The 16,557-nt window shown below is 40.9% G+C and overlaps 1 protein-coding gene across 4 annotated transcripts in view; it reads left to right on the forward strand.

Moving 5' to 3' along the window:
• Positions 1 to 16,557, forward strand: part of CDC14A (cell division cycle 14A) — a 165,168-nt gene that overhangs the window by 117,943 nt on the left and 30,668 nt on the right. For all 4 annotated transcript variants that reach the window (XM_040998412.1, XM_040998415.1, XM_040998414.1 and 1 more), the window contains one exon: positions 12,373 to 12,532. In XM_040998412.1, the coding sequence (XP_040854346.1) occupies positions 12,373 to 12,532 (160 nt within the window). The remainder of the gene's footprint in view (positions 1 to 12,372; positions 12,533 to 16,557) is intronic.

The raw sequence follows: 16,557 nt of genomic DNA on the forward strand, positions 1-16,557 counted from the left end.
GGATCTCCTGTGACTCCTGTCTGTTGTTCCAATGTCATCAGACCTTAGAACATGGTCTCTTTCTGGAGGTCAGTTCTCTCTCTGTCTTTCCTTTTCTGTGTAAATTTGCCTTTCCAACAAAAGTAAAATAAAAATAAATAGGTAGATAGGTGCTGCTGAGTGGGCTGTGTGCAAACACATTGAGTAAAGGTGTCAAAATGCGGTGTAGATATTGTGGGTAATTTTAGAAACAATTTCTGATTGTATTTTTTCTTTATATTTAAAGTGACAAAATTATATGTATGGTGTATATATATATGGTGTGTATATATAGTGTATTAGTGTATACCATGGAGTTTAGAAATATGTATATACTACTATTGTGGAATAGCTAAATCATATTAATTAGATGTTCTTTACTTCAGTACCTTTTTTGTGGAGAAAACATTTGAAGTTTACTCTCAGCGGTTTTTCAGTGTCTGATAGGTTGTTGCTAACTATCATCACCAACGTTAGATCTCTTGAGCTGACTCTTCTAACTGAAATATTAAATTTGTGACCCTCTCCTTGATCCTTCCAACCAAAACGCACTCTCCCAGCCCCAATTTTATGTCCTCATGTGAAATCATGTGTTATTTGTCTTTGTATTCCTGGCTTTTTTCTCTGATCATGTGTTTCATTTAGGGTAATGGTTCATCCATGTTGCAACTGATAAGATTTTCTGTTTTTTAAAGTGCTTTAATTTTCTGTTTATCCAGTGCTCGTCTTTTAGCTGAAAGGCAGAATTACAGAGAGAGGGAGAGACAGAGAGGCCTTCCATCTGCTGGTTCACTCCCCAAATGGCTGCAAGGGCTGGAGCTGAGCCCATCAGAAGTCTGGGAGCCAGGAGTTTCCTCTTGGACTCCCATATGTATGCAGGGGACTAAGGACTTGAATGATCCTCTGCTGCTTTCCCAGGCCATAGCCAGGGAGTCGGAAAGGAAGTGGAACTGCTGGGACTAGAACTGGCACCCTTATGGGATGCTGGTGCTATAAGTGGAGGCTTAGCCTACTACACCACGGTGCTGGTTCCTCTATTATTTTAAGTGTTTATCTGCTTGGAGTGCATGCTGGCAGAAAGAGAGAGAGAAAGAGAGAGAGGAGCAGGTGAGCATTCTTCATCTGCTGGTTTAATCCTTAAATGTCTACATCTGGCAGGGCTGAGTCAGGCTCCTGGCACTCCATCCAAGCCTCCAACATGGTATCAAGAGCCCAAGCACTTGGACTGTCATCTGATCCTCCCAGGATGCATTAGTAGGAAGTCAGTTTGGAAACAGAGGAGCCAAGGTTTGAGTTGGCACTCTGATATGGTATGTAGGTGTCCCACATGATGACTTGAACTTGCTGTGCTACAATGGCGCCCGTCCTTTTTATTCTTTCTTTTTAAAGCTGAATAGTGTTCTGTTATGCAGACCACATTTTCTTGATGTATTCATCTGTTCTTTAATGGATGCTTGGATCAGTTCCATCTTGACTGTTCACAAGTAATGCTGCCATGAACTTGGAGTGTAGCTATCTCTTTAATACACAGACTTAATTTCTTTTAGAAATATGCCCAGTAGTGGGATTGCTGGATCATGTGGTAGTTTTAAATTATTTTTGAGAAAGCTCCATACCTTTTTTCATAATGGCTGTTCTAATCTGTATTCCTCATGTGGGTAGTTTGGGAAAGATGGTTATGGTTCCACATTGAGAGAACAGCAGCTGCCGAATGTGTTAGCCTGTGCTGGAGGCCATGGAGACTGGGTGGGAGAGTGATGTGTGATGAGGTCAGAAGGGAGATGGGTCGTCTCACTCCATCTCCTAGACCTTGCAAGGATTTGGGCTTTTCTTTGATGAGAGGAAAAGTCAGTGGAGGCTTTTGAGCAGAGGAGTGATGTGATCTGACACATATAATCTATCTGTAAAATTTTGATGTAATTATAGATTAGCATGCAGCTTTCAGAAGTTATACAGTTGATCTCATACAAGAGTAGAATTGTGATTTTAAAGGACTAGGGCAAGAGAGAGGGAAAGGAAAGTCCTGATCAATAGGTATTAAGTTACCATGAGAAAGGGTATGTGTTCTTGTGTTCTGTCACACAGTTGGGCGACTGTAGCCAATAGAAATGCACTATTTGAAAAAGAATCTTGAAGAAAGGGATGTCTGCATGATAAAAAATAATGTTTGAGGAGGAGATGGATATGCTTACTGCTAGATGAATGTTACACAATGTATGCGTATCCAATTCACATGTATGAGGTACCCATGGCACCTCAAATATACATACATTTTTTGTGCCAGTTAAAAGGGAAATGATGCACATCTCATGTACTCCTTACCCCCTTTTCTTAAATGCTAACATCTTCCAACTATGCAGTAATTCTACAACCATGATAAGTGCATTCATATAGCCAAAACATTCTGAAACACACACACATAAGTATAAGACATTCCATCATCACAAGGGTCCAAACATGCCTTTTGGGGGGACTATTTACGTGTTCTCTCTTTGTGTGTTTTCTCATTTGTAGAATGATGCTAGGTTTAACTATTAAAGGACAGACATATGAGGGAGCGAGACTGACCTTCCTTCCTCTGCTTCACTCTCCAAGTATAGATTTCTCATGAGGATAGCAGGGACTCAAAGACTTGAGACGTTCACCTGCTGCCTCTCAGGATCTCTATCGGGAGGGATCTGGAATTAAGCCCAGACCCAGACTCGAGTCCAGGCACCCACATGTGATAATGGGTGTCCCAGGATACATCCTACCTACTGTACCAAAAAAATTCTGTACCCCAGAATCATGGTCAGATAATTCTAATAGCCCTGTTGTCTTGGTATTGGTGTTTAGTGATTGCCTGCTTTCATTCAATCAGTGTCAGAAAATAATAACTTTGAAGTTTTCCTGGTGTATAATGAAACTTGATCTTATGGAAACTGTTTTACTTGATTTATATTGCTCCAGCAGGAGAGAGTGATGAGGTGGAGGTGGAAGTCTGAGTTTGCCATTCAGCCTCATTGGTACCCAGGATCAATGAGCTACTTGTTACAGTGGGCTGGCGTGGGAGTCTAGCTTCCTCATGTGGTATCCGATGACAAGGCAGCAAGGGTGACCTTGGGAGGAGTGGAAGTCTGCACTCTCCCCTAGTTGTTTTTTTTTTTTTTTCCTGGCTAGTAAGGGGAGGGATGCCTAATACTGTTGGCGTAGGAGTTATTATATCCAGCGGCATAATTACCATTTTAATGAGGAGTGCACTCAGGGCTCAGGAATGGGGGTTCATTCCTTGGGTTCCCACTTGGCTAGCTGTCTTTAATACCTCCTAATCGGGGAGGGTGGGAATTGACCTGTATTCTGGCAGCACCATGCAGAGGTGGGAATAGGTGATTTCCACTCGGCTTTTGTAGGCTGGCTTTGGTAAGGCCTCTGCCACGTGCTGTGGAGTCTGGTTAGAGTGGAACAGTTACTGTCTGAAAGTGTTCTGTCTTACTGAGGAATCTTTTTTTCCTGGTCTGTGGGCTAGAGAGAGTTGAGTCCTGTTCTGTTGGCTTTTCCTGGATTGCTACCCTTCTTAGCACCAAGGCAGGGATGTCTACATGCAAAAAGCAAGTCCTGGGACTTTACGAGTCTCATGATTCTTAACTAGCATGCCTGCCTTCTCTATTTTCTCAGCTCCTTATATTTATTCGATGAATAACATGCAGCATTGTAAGTTTTATGTAGTGGGCTGAGTAGGAGAAGGCACATTTAGTTCTGAGGAATGGTCTTATTACCTTAGATTTTAAGATAATTAGTCTGGCTTTGATGTTCATCTTGGTTTCAGTATCATAATGTCTCCCCCGAATACATGTGCTTTGTCATCCCTGGGAAAGAGGAACTTTGCAGAAATGGTTAAAATGAGGTGAGGGTTCTCCTGGATCATTCGAGGGGCCAACTGTAGCCACAGTGCCCTGGGAGAGTAGGAAGTGAGGAGAGGACAGAAGCAGAGATTGGAGTACTTTTGAAGACTGAAGGTGAAAGAGTGGGCCCTAGGACCCATAGACCAGGAGCAGTCATGGGATGCTGCAAAAGGCAAGGGAGCAAATTCTCCTGTCTGAGACTCCAGAAACCAGCCCTGCCTACCCCTTGATTTTAGCCTCTTAGGATTCAGTACAGATTTTCTACTCCCAGACTACAAGAGAGTAAACAAGTGTTCTTTTATTATCATTCATTTAACAGGGTTTAAGAATAATTTTCAGCAGTGTGAAGCTAACACATCTGCTTCCAGTGCAGAGTAAACAGTTACAGTAGAATGTACAGGTCCTAGTGACGAACATGGAAATTCTGATCATAGTCTTTTATTCATCATGCTTTCTAATTTGGCATGTTTGATGTAGAGGAGTCGTGTGATCTAAGTGTTATTTAAGGAAGATGGGGCTGCAGCAGAGTGTAAGATGGGTCAGATGGATGGGGTCAGAAGCAGAGGAGTGGAAACGAGATAGTGTAATCTATCCTGGAGAGACAGGGCCTCATCACAGGAGCTAGAAGTTGGGTAGAAGACCTGGAGATGGGAACTAGGTTCATTTCAAGGGGAAAAAAATGGCAGGCTTTCAAGACTGACTAATGATATGAGAGGTGAAGAATGTGAAGTCAATGGTGACGCAAAAGCATGAATAAGTAATGTTCACTAAGAAAGCAAGGAGAAGGTAAAAACGTGTTCTGTTGGGTGTGCATCTGCCAGCAGACTGATGAAGTGAAAAGCCAGCCAGTGCTTTGCAGGTAATGTTCCTTCTGCTCCTGTGCCTGGAGAAGAGCTGATTGATCATATCCTGTGTCCTTGGAGGCCAAAAATAGGTTCAGGTGTCTGATTCTGTGTGTTCAACTAATATTCCTCCTATGCTGCTGGCAGTAAGGGAGATAATTGTTAGCATCCTTTTGAGCTTCTGGTAAGTTTGTGTTTTGGTAGATCCACTCTTCTGCTTTGTTACAGCCTGACGTTGTATATTTGAACTTAGCATTTAAATAAAGCTTCCTTTGTGCAAAACCACCAGCGTCTTTCTTCTTTTTGAAGAGGGATGTTCTTGAGCTAAAATTACTATTCTGAGCCCCAAATGCATTTCCTGTCAAACGTCCTTAAGTAATGTGAGGCATAAACACATCTTTTTTTTTTTTTTATTGTGGCAACTCTGAACTTCTCCTCACAGGTTGAGTTATATCGGTGGGCGTCAGGCCACCTTTACAGTTTGATTGATTCTATTGGTTGAATGTTCACTGTGTGACCCTGCTAACCTCTGGGTCATGTAGCGGTGAAACTTTAATGTGAAGGGAATAAAGGGTATTGGACTCCTTCCTGGGACTTTGAGCTCATAGAGATCCTTCAGTTGGGGTTTCTGCTGTGATGTTGTTTTTATTTTATCCTTTTAAAACATTTATTTATTTGAAATGCATTGCTACAGGGAGAGGGAAAGAGAGAGGAAGTGGGAGAGAATCTTCCATCTGCTGTTTCACTTGCCAAATGAGCTCAAAAGTGGGAGCTGTGCCATTTCAAAGCGAGGAGCCTGGAACTTCATCTGGGTCTCCCACATAGGTTCAGGGACTCAAGCACCTGAGCTGTATTCCACTGTTTTCTGTGCATCAGCACAGAGCTGGATCAGAAGTGGGAACAGCTGGGACTCCAGGGATGCTGGCACCGTAGGCGATGGCTTTACCTAGGATGCCACAACATTGGCCCCTGTTTTTATTTTGAATCTTCCACTGACACAGAACCCTCATAAAACTTAAATCTGGGCCCAGTAAACTGGATTGTTTTTTTACTTTGAATGAAGTTAATTTGCAAGAAAGCACAATTTTGTTGGTGCAATATTTTTCACTTAAAATTTCGTTTGTTTGAAACAAACTGAGAAACAGGGACAAAGATGTTTGTTTTAAAGATGATTAAAATGATAACAACAATAAAAATGAAAAAAATACAAAAAAGATTATTTATTTGAAAGACAGAGTTACAGAGAGGGAGAGAAACATCTTCCACCCGCTGATACACTTTGGCCCAGGCTGAACTCAGGAGCCAAGAACTCAGTCTGGGGATCCCACATGTATGGCAGGGGCCCAAAAGCTTGAGTCATTTGTTGCTGGTTTCCCAGATGCTTTACCTGGCAACTGGATTGGAAGTAGAGCAGCTAGGACTGGAACTGGAACTCAAATAGTGTGCAGGTAATAACTGAATCCACAATGCCATAAGGCAGAATAGTTCGATCTGCTTGTTCACTCCACTTGTTTGCAGCAGCCAAGTCTGGGCCAGACCAAATTAAGAAGCCCAGAGCTCCATCTGGTTTTCCTATGTGAGTTGTAGGGACCTAGTATTCAGCCGTTGTTGCTTCCTCCAAGGGTGGGCATTAGCAGGGAAGTACATTGGAAACAGAGTTGGTACTCAAATTCAGGCGCTGCAGTGTGTGATGCTGGTATTCTAAGTGGCATTATAACTCCTATGCCAGATTTTTGCCCATTGTTTTCATTTTAAATCTGTAAAAAATTCCCCGTTCTGTGTTATTTTCATTCACTTCCAGCCCAAAAGTTAATAACTTGTAGTGTTTTACCTTAACTGTATGCCCTTTATCGTCTTCAGTTCTTCTCAAACATTTGTGGGCATAAGAACCACGTGGGGTCTTATTGAAAGCAACTTACAAAAAAAGATTTATCTGTTTGAAATGCAGAGTTACAGAGAAAGCAAGAGAAAAGACCATGAGATCTCTCATCCCAGTGGATCATTTCCCAAATGACCACAACGCCTGAGCCTGGGCCAGGCCAAAGCCAGGAAATAGGAGTTTTATTCTATCTCCATGTGAGTGTAGGGTCACAAGGACTTGCATCTGTTCTGTTTCCTAGGTGGATTAGCAGGGAGCTGGATCAGAAGTGGAGCAGCCAGGACTCTGGGGGAGCCCATATAGGATAACAGCATTATAGGTGGCGGCTTAACTCATAATGCCATAACTCATAACTCATAATGCAGTTTCTAAGCCAGTGGATCTGCTGTGGAAAATGTGCATTTCTAATAAGCTCCCAAGTGATATGGGCTGCTGGTCCTTGAACCACATTCACTAAGAAGGAGTTTCAGTCCCTCCTAATTCTAAGACATGAACTTTTTAGAAATATATTTTTTGAATTTATGTAAGGTGAGCAACTATCTTGCATTTCATATATACATTTTAAAGATTTATTTATTTTTATTGGAAAGGCAGATATACAGATAGGAGGAGAGACAGAGAGGAAGATCTTATGTCCAATGATTCACTCACCAAGTGGCCGCAACGGCCAGAGCTGCACCAATCTGAACTCAGGAGCCAGGAGCCTCTTCTAGGTTTCCCACGTGGGTGTAGAATCCCAAGGATTTAAAAATTTAAAAATTTTTAAAATTCTAATTTACTTTGTAATTGAGAGCCTAACCCTCACCTGTTAAATAAAATAATTTGGCAAGTTAATAGATAAAGCACCATGTATAGATAGGGCTATAAATGATAATCAAATTTCAGAGTGTCAGTTCCGCTGACCCACATTCTATTGATTTATGCTGCATCTCAGTTTGGCGCTTAGAACGTTTGGTAAATTTCATGGTTCGATTGCGCTACGTCAGAAATCAATAATTCAACCATTTTATTTAACTGATCCATTTTATTTCAGGAAACTACCAAAAACGTGATGAGGAAAATCCATCTAGGAAGTAGAAAAATGCCTCAAAAGTTCTCAGAACACAGTTTCTTTTGGGATCTGATACTGTCAGTTTTAGTTGAGATTGACTCCAAATGATTATTAGATATATCATAAATCAAGATAGAAGAATTAACATTTTCAAGGATTTATTTGTTTTTATTGCAAAGTCAGATAGATACAGACAGGAGAGACAGAGAAGAAGATGTTCTCTCCGATGATTCACTCCCCAAGAGGTCACAATGGCTGGAGCTTAGCCAATCGGAAGCCAGGAGCCTGGAGCCTCTTCGGGGTCTCCCACATGGGTGCAGGGTCCCAAGGCTTTGGGCTGTCCTCGACTACTTTCCCAAGCCACAACCAGGGAGCTGGATGGGAAGTGGACTAGATGGGACATGAACTGGTGCCCATATGGGATCCCAGGCGTGCGAGGTGAGGACTTTAGCTGCTAAGCTATTGTGCCAGGCCCAGAATTAACAGTTATACAAGTTATTTTTTTTTAAAGATTTATTTTTATTATTTTTTCATTGGAAAGGTGAATATACAGAGAGGAGAGACAGAGAGGAAGATCTTCCGTCCGATGATTCACTCCCCAAGTGAGCGCAACGGGCCGATACTATGCCGATCCGAAGCCAGGAGCCTCTTCCGGGTCTCCCAGGCGGGTGCAGGGTCCCAAAGCTTTGGGCTGCCCTCGACTGCTTTCCCAGGCCACAGGCAGGGAGCTGGAAGGGAAGCGGGGCTGCCGGGATTAGAACCGGCGCCCATATGGGATCCTGGACGTGTTTAACCACTTGCGCCACTGCGCCGGGCCCAATATACAAGTTATTTTAAGTGTTTAAGCTTTTACCTTCTCCAAAATACAAAAATTAAAATGTTAAATGTATACAAACCAGAATTTAACAAAGAAAATGCTGTGATTTGTGGGAATTACAGGCATATTGGTAGAGATTTTACAAGTGACACTTGTGCACTAACATTTCCAGAACTTCCAAAAGTTTCTGACTTTTTCTTTTCAATATTTACTTACTGACTCTCAGTTGAGATTGAAACCTCCAGCTAGGGAAGGCATTGTGGTGAGTGGGTTAAGCTGCTTTCTCTCTTCATTTTTCTTCCTTTGCTCCAACCCCCTTCCCTTCTTTTCCACATGGTTGCAGGATCCCAAGGCTTTAGGCCATTTGCTGCTTTCCCAGTCCACAAATAGGGAGCTGGATGGGAAGTGAAGCAGCCAGGGCTCAAAACAGCACCCATATGGGATCCCAGTGTTTGAAGGAAGAGGATTAACCAGTTGAGCCACTGTCCCAGGCCTCCTTACATTTTTTTTTTTTTTAGGATGTTTACATAATGGATGGGGTGGGAATGATAAAGGGTTAGGAGAAAATGGGTGAAATAATTGTTTTCACATTTTCTTTTTCTTCCTTCTGTATCTGGGGGAAGGGGAAAAGATAAGGGGAGAAGCTGCATCCAGCCTCCCAACTGCCTCAGTGCCTATGCTGATCTGAAGTGAAGTGATCCTAGTGCTTGGCAGTATGGGGTCTGGCTCAGTCTGTCACCCATATCAGCCTAGGAATAGACTGTTAGTTGCAATTGCTGGGTCAGTGCTGTCTCCAGCCTGATTTCCTATGCAAACCAATGGATGCTGTGGCCCAGCCCAGCCCATCCCAATATACACTGGGCCCTCACACCAGTGGGAACTGCAGCTTAGTCAGAGTGACCCTCAAAACCCACCACCAGGCCCACCCCCACCCTGGTTCCTGCTTGCCAGTATGTTCAGCAGACTGGTCCAGTATGTCCCAGATCCCATTCAATGTACCTTTTAAGTTAATAAGAATTGCACATATTTATGAGCTAAAGTGTGACATTCTAGTACATGTAAACCTTGTGTTCTGGGCAAAACCTGGAAATCAACATGTCCTCATCTGTCATTGCTTCATGAATGGAGGCTTGGCATTTCTTTTTCTGCTTATTCATGCAATGTGTACCAGGGTGCTGTGAACCATAGCCTCCCTCTTGGCTGTTTCAACTCAGCCTTATTCCTTTCGTGGAACTCCGATTTGGTGCCCATTACCCAACTCCCTCTACCCTCCCCACTCTTTCTGGTCTCTGGGAATCATTGTGCAGTCTTCAGACTGAGGGTTTTTTTCCTTTTTATTTCCATCCGTTTAAACGTGTCCTTACCCTATTCCGTCATCTTGATTCTCTTTCCTTTTCATTTCAGTTTGCCATTCTGTGTCTGGCCTTTTTCACTTCACATCATGTCCTCTACTTCCATTAATAATTTTTATGACAGCAAGATATTGCCTCGTTGACACATACCACATTGATAACAGGTCAGATGGTATCTCAGATGGTATTGTGGCTTTGATTTAACGTCTCTCAGATGCCTAGTGATAGTGAATTTTTTTGGCCATTGTGTTTCTTCTTTTGAGAGCTGTCTATTTAAATCCTTTGCCTTTTTATATTAACTGAATTTGATGTTTTGAGTTGCTCATAATTCTGGCTTTTAACTAGCTTGCAAATATTTCTTCCATCTTATCAGATGTCTTTCTTGATTGTTTCCTTTGCTCTACAGAAGCTTCTAAGTTTGATGTAATGCATCAAATCCTGCATGGGTTACAGGCCCCAGGCACTTAGCCTCCTTCTGCTGCTTCCTCGGATGCAATAGCAGAGAGCTATATCAGAAGCACAGAGTAGCAAGGACTTGAACTGGCATGTGGATATGGGATGCTGGTTTTACAAGTGGTAGCTTAACTCTGTGCCACAATGCCAACTTCTCCCCAGTCTGTTTACATAATAATGTTTGGGATATTAGAGTAGGAGGGAAGTACACATAACAGATTGGTATTCAAGTGGTAGCCGCGGAAGACACAGGCTAAGCCAGAAAGTCAGTTTGAGTTCTATGTCAAGTGACCAGATAGTGGCATTGGATGGGTATTAGGTCAGGATTGTGTTCTCTCAGAAAAAAAAAAATTGTTCCTAGAATAAAGGGAATGATGAAGATGAACAATTAGGATGGTGTAAAGATAGGGTTAGGGTGGGTTTAAGGAGGTGAAGAACAGGTCAGCCGCAAACAGAATCAATAGCAAGGTAATTTCTGTTGTGTTTTGGATTCAAAACCTACACATAATTGTAACACTGCAATTGATTACTGGAATATTAAAAATATATTAACAAATACCTGTGAAGACTTTATATTAGAATCAGATCTTAACTTAGCTCACAATAAATAAAACCCAGTTATTTTAATTGTTTTCTTAGGCTTCAGGACTGGTTAGCTGAAACCTGAATAACTCAGGGCTAGCATGTTGCTGGAAAGAATGACCCTAACCCTGCCTACTGTCCTCTACAAATCTGTTGAAATCAGGAAACATCTTTCTTTTGGAAGCACCTGTCCTATCAGCAGAAGGCCAGACATTTCATGGTTTCTTAGAAAATGTGCTACATGATTGCAGTTTCACTTTGAGCTATTGTAGCTTCAAAAGATTAAATTTTTAAATGTTAAATACTTACAAATACATGTTTTACTTCTTTTGTTTGAGATGAGACTTTTAAGGCATAACAGACACCATGATAAAAGCTCTTGGAGTTTTCATTCTCAATAAAGAAGTGTTTGCGTGAAGTGCTGCTTCTCTCAAAAACACTTGCGTATGGCATCACTTAGCAACGTAGACATCGGCTCTGACACCTTATTCATCGTTAATATTCAGGCTCAAACCCAGTCTTTCCAGGGAAGGGACAGATCCATTTCAATTGAGCAGGTGAAGGTTGTTTCTGTGTGTTTCATCTTTAAGTTGGTAGAACCTTCCACTTTCATTTTGTAACTCATTTTGGATTGACATTTTTTCCATTTAGCCTTTTAGTTCCCTTTTCTCTGCCTATGTTCACTTCGTTTTGAAAAGGTTGTTATTATTATTATTCGTAGTTATGCTTATGGGGTCTTACTTTTATATTGGGGTTAGATATAGGTTCCTAAGCCTGGCATGCAGGGATCTTAACAAACCAGTTTCTGCCTCTTTCTCTCCTATGTTCTACTTCAGAGAAGCCCAACAACCTACTTCCTAAAGAGGCCTTATTTTGTAGTTACTCTTCCCTGTTGCCGTATGTGTGTCTGTCACTGTCTTTCTAGCAGCCATATGCTATTTCATTAAAGGGATCTACTGTAATTTAATCATTTGGATTTCCATTAAGATGTCTCTAATATTTTGCTATTGCAAATATTGCTGGATCAAACATTTTTGTATTTTGTGTACAGTGTGTATTTTGGTAGGATGACTTTTTTGGCAATGTCTCTGTTTAGCTCTGGTTCTTTCACATACATTTTCAAGTCCAACTCGTTCCACCTATATTTATAAACAGGCATAAAAATTTCTATATGAGAAATAGCTTATAGATGTCATTCATATTTACACAACACATGATCTTACGTTTTTAGTCGCTGTTGGATACATTCTAAACATTTGAGAATCTCAATAGTTAACCCATGAATGACTACATAGACAAATAGATGAGGGTGGGTATTTGTGTTTATATGAAATTTTGATTTACTTTAGTGTTTAAAAGTGACTTATTTTTACTGTGAGATTTCATAATTGTTCTAGTGTGATTTATGAATGTTTATCTGTTAATCTTCAATTTACCCATTATATTTTAAGATGATAGTACATTATTTTAGAGTTGATTTTCTCTCTATTTTTACAGAAAACAAGCATCATTGTGGGTCCAAGGAGACATTTTCCGATCCAAACTGAAAAATAGACCATCCAGTGAAGGAAGTATTAATAAAATTCTGTCTAGCTTGGATGATATGTCTATTGGTGGAAACTTATCTAAAATACAAAACATGGAAAGGTTTGGAGAGGTGAGTTTTCCCCAGAGAGTTTATCTCCTTCAACTAATAGCATGAACTCATCACTCAGCTGTGTTTGTATCACACAGCTATATCTTTTCTCTGAGATGCCAGGAGTAACGGAGTTTCAGGTGTGTTGTCATGTGTCTATAATACCTGAAGCGGAGCAAAGAAACCAATTATCCTAAAAAGGAAAGAATCTGTAATTTAAGGAGTACAATTATCTGTACAGAGACTATTCTGGTATGGGGAATATTTACAGAAAGAAAATAGAAAAGCACATTTTCTACTTGCTAACTGAAATATATATCAAGAAGAAAAGATTTAAATTGGCAGTTGAAGAAGTATGTGTAACAAATGATGCTCTGAAAACTTCAAGTTTATGCTGATTTCTGAAGTACTTACAGAGTTGAAAACAGAATTGGGGTAACTTTTTTAAAAATTGAGATTCTGCTATAAGTGTATCACTTCAAATAGTTGTTTTTATGTTATCTAGCTTCGTCTGCATATCCACCTGATGGGTAAGGTAATAGTATCTCTATTTTATGGTAAAAACATATCATAGATATTTTAGCCTTAGTATATTACAGCATGTTTAATACATATGTTTGATTTCAAAGTTACATTTTTTTTCTTATACATTTTATTTATAGGATTTATTTGAAAGAGTTAATGATAGTTAAATAGACAGATGGATGGGTAGATAGATAACTTTTGTAAAAATCCATTTATGGGTCCATTGAGATAGCCTAGTGGGATAAAGTCCTCACCACACGCACTGGAATCCCGTGGGGCACCAGTTCTAATCTTGGAGGCCCCGCTTCTCATTCAGCTCCCTGCTTATGGCCTGGGAAAGCAGTTGAGGACAGCCCAAAGACTTGGGACCCTTCTCCCATGTGGGAAACCAGGAAGAAGCTCATGGCTCCTGGCTTCGGATCATCTTAGCTCCAGCTGTTGTGGCCACCTGGGGAGTGAATCAACAGGCAGAGGATCTTCCTCTGGGCTTTCTGCGGCTGGATCAGGTAGAAGACAAGAGCCAGGAGCCAATGTAGTTCTCCACATGCGTAGCAGAGAGCCAAATACTTCAGCCATCATCAGCTATCTCCTAGGGGCTCATTTGCAGGAATTGAGCCAAGAGCAGAGCTGGAATTTGAACCCAAGCACTTTGATATGAGATATTGTCATCCCAAACATTGTCTTAACTGCTGTGCCAAATTGACGCTTCTTCTCTTATACCCTGGTATGTTGAATTAGCAATAGAGGTAACTTATTAAGAATTAGGATCATGGGGCCTGGCATAGTAGCCTAGTGGCTAAAGTCCTTGCCTTGCTTGTGCTGGGATCCCATGGGGCGCCAGTTCATAAAAGGGCTTCCCATCCAGCTTCCTACTTGTGGCCTGGGAAGACAGTCAAGGACAGCCCAAAGCCTGGGACCCTGTGCCCGCTCTTGCGGCCACTTGGGGAGTGAATTGACAGATGGAAGAACTACTTCTCTGTGTATCTGATTTTCCAATAAAAACAAATTAAAAAGAAAAAAGAAAAAAGAATTAGGATCATGAGCATTTTTGGAACTAGAAGCAAACTTGAAGTCATTTGCTTTTAGTTTCCTTCCTATGTCAATAAGAAAATGAGATCTCAGAATATTTTCCCCAACGTCAAGTAGAGTTTTGTAGTAGGAGCCATTATGAGACGTGGGCATCTGGGCTGGTGCTTTTGTGTGGCTGATTAAACTGCCACCCATAGCACATGAGTGCCAGTTTGAGTCCCAGCCGCTCCACTTCTGAGGTTCTTCTTCTAATCCAACTCCCTGCTGATGGCCTGGGGAAGCACTGGAGGACAGTCCAAGTCATCAGGTCCCTGGGTCTCATGTGGCAGATCAAGACGACGTTTGCATCCAACTCCAAATGATTCTCCTTCTGTAGTATGACACGTAAGGTGGAGCTAAGTACCTGAATTCTACTTGGTTTGTTCTATATATTATATAATATATACATTATATATATGATGTGTTTGAGTGTGTGTATGTATCTGTGTAAAATCAGTTCCCTAGAGGAATAAAGATACCTGCTAAAATATGTGAACCACACGTATGGGTGAGCAGTGTTTCAGTGTTCTGTCACACTTGGGCAGGGATCTGAAGCATACTACTGTGACTCAAGATTTGCCCCTCAAGAAACTCAGACTGGGAAGAACACCCCAGTTCTGTTAGGTCAGTGATAGCCTTAACTAAAGATACCGAACATGTTTATTTTAGTTAGAGCGCTTAGAAATCAGGGGGCTTGAGTTTTCTTCAAGGATAAAGAATGGAGACCACCGAGGGAACTGTGTTTTCATGTTCCCTAGGACAACCACAGATGAAATGGTTTTCTAGTGTGACTCATTTGTCCTGATTAAATGTAAATCTTAGCCAAGCCAAGGTCATGCCAATGTTCAAAGCCTTTTGTTGACTTTTTCTTGTCTCTGTGTTGTAGCTTGGCCCATTAAAAGCAAACAATAAAGGATCTGAACTCACTTGAAGGTGATGTGATAGCTAAGGAAGGACTCTTCCTTGCTTAGTTAGCATTTCTGTCCCAGATTGAGTTCCAGTAAACAGAGCTTTAAGTTATGAATTTTGAAAAGCAAGCACAAAATGTATCACTCTTTCTGAGAGACATGTTTACATTGTGGGAACATAGTGCTTTCTATAACATAATTTATATGAAATTAATGTCTTGTAGCTGGGACACTTCATTCTCATGCTCTTTTTAGGCACCAATTTGTTGAATTTAAAAGTAATTAACACGTATCGCTGGAAGGGTAAAGAGTACAGTACGATTGTATTTTTAAAAAATTTATTTGCTTATCTGAAAGGCAGAATGAAAAAGAGAGAGAAAGGGAGAGAGAGGGCCAGGTAGGGGAGAGACCGAATGCACTTGTATTTATTTACTTCCAAAATGACCTCAATGACTAGGGCTAGGGAGCAGATAAAGCCAGGAACCAGCAATTCCATCAAGGTCTCCATGTGTGGCTTAAGTATTTGGCTTAAGCACTTGGGTTATCTCCTGCTATTTTCCCTGGAACATTAGTAGGAAGCTAGGTTGGAAACAGAGTCACCAGCACTCTGATATGTAGGACACTGCAATGCTACTCTAGAGATTGCCTTATTTTTATTATTTTTTTTTAAAATAAAAGATTTAAAGTAGGCTATTTTTTTGGTTTCTAAGTCTACAGAAATTTTCCACATTTTTTTTTTTAACTCACTCTGTTAGTTCCATTTTTCATGAGCTTTTCGAAGTATCCTCATATTCCTGGTCCACAGGATCTTAATGAATACTACATGAATGAGTGAATAACGCTTACAGCTTCACAAAAAAAAAAGATAAACAGAGACGTGAAATTGGTGATGATCTAACCTTAGTAATGACACTTGGTACTGAAATATAAACTGGTCTTATCAATAAGTATTCGTTTTGACATTCGGGGGCTTAATGTCCATCAAGGATGTGAGTTATTTAAAAATTGCTTTAGGAGATGGAATGTAGAGTACTTTATTTAAAGTGCAAATGTTTGAGTTAAATGAGGAGCCATTGTGGGAACAACTCAAATAGCATGTACCAGAAATGGTTCTAACTCCTTTACATCCTTATAATCCTTACAAAAACTGTAGCAAATTGCCGTTGTTACAGGGCATGTGTTCTTAACATATAGCTATGGTAGGGAAAGTCAATCCCTTTAGCCAAGACCACATAGCACATGGCACAACTGTCACTTGAAGCCGGATGCTGTAGCTCCAGCTTCGGCCACTCTCCCATGAGGCCTCTTGCAGCACACGAGCTTCTCCACAAAGTCTTCAGGGTGGCTTTAGAATATCACATACGGCAATTATGAACAAAACCTTAACTACCCTCTCCTGAAATATTTCTCCCACAATTACAATATTTTTACCTTCCCTTTCTAATTCTAGGGCTATAGATCAGTACTAGCACACGGATCTATAGATGCTTTTGATTTAAGAGATATGAATTAAATAAAGGGCTACTAGTGGTCAACCATAAATTG

This window comes from Ochotona curzoniae, unplaced genomic scaffold, assembly GCF_017591425.1.
Source record: "Ochotona curzoniae isolate NIBS_2020 unplaced genomic scaffold, NIBS_Ocur_1.0 scaffold_1037, whole genome shotgun sequence".
NCBI lineage: Eukaryota > Metazoa > Chordata > Mammalia > Lagomorpha > Ochotonidae > Ochotona > Ochotona curzoniae.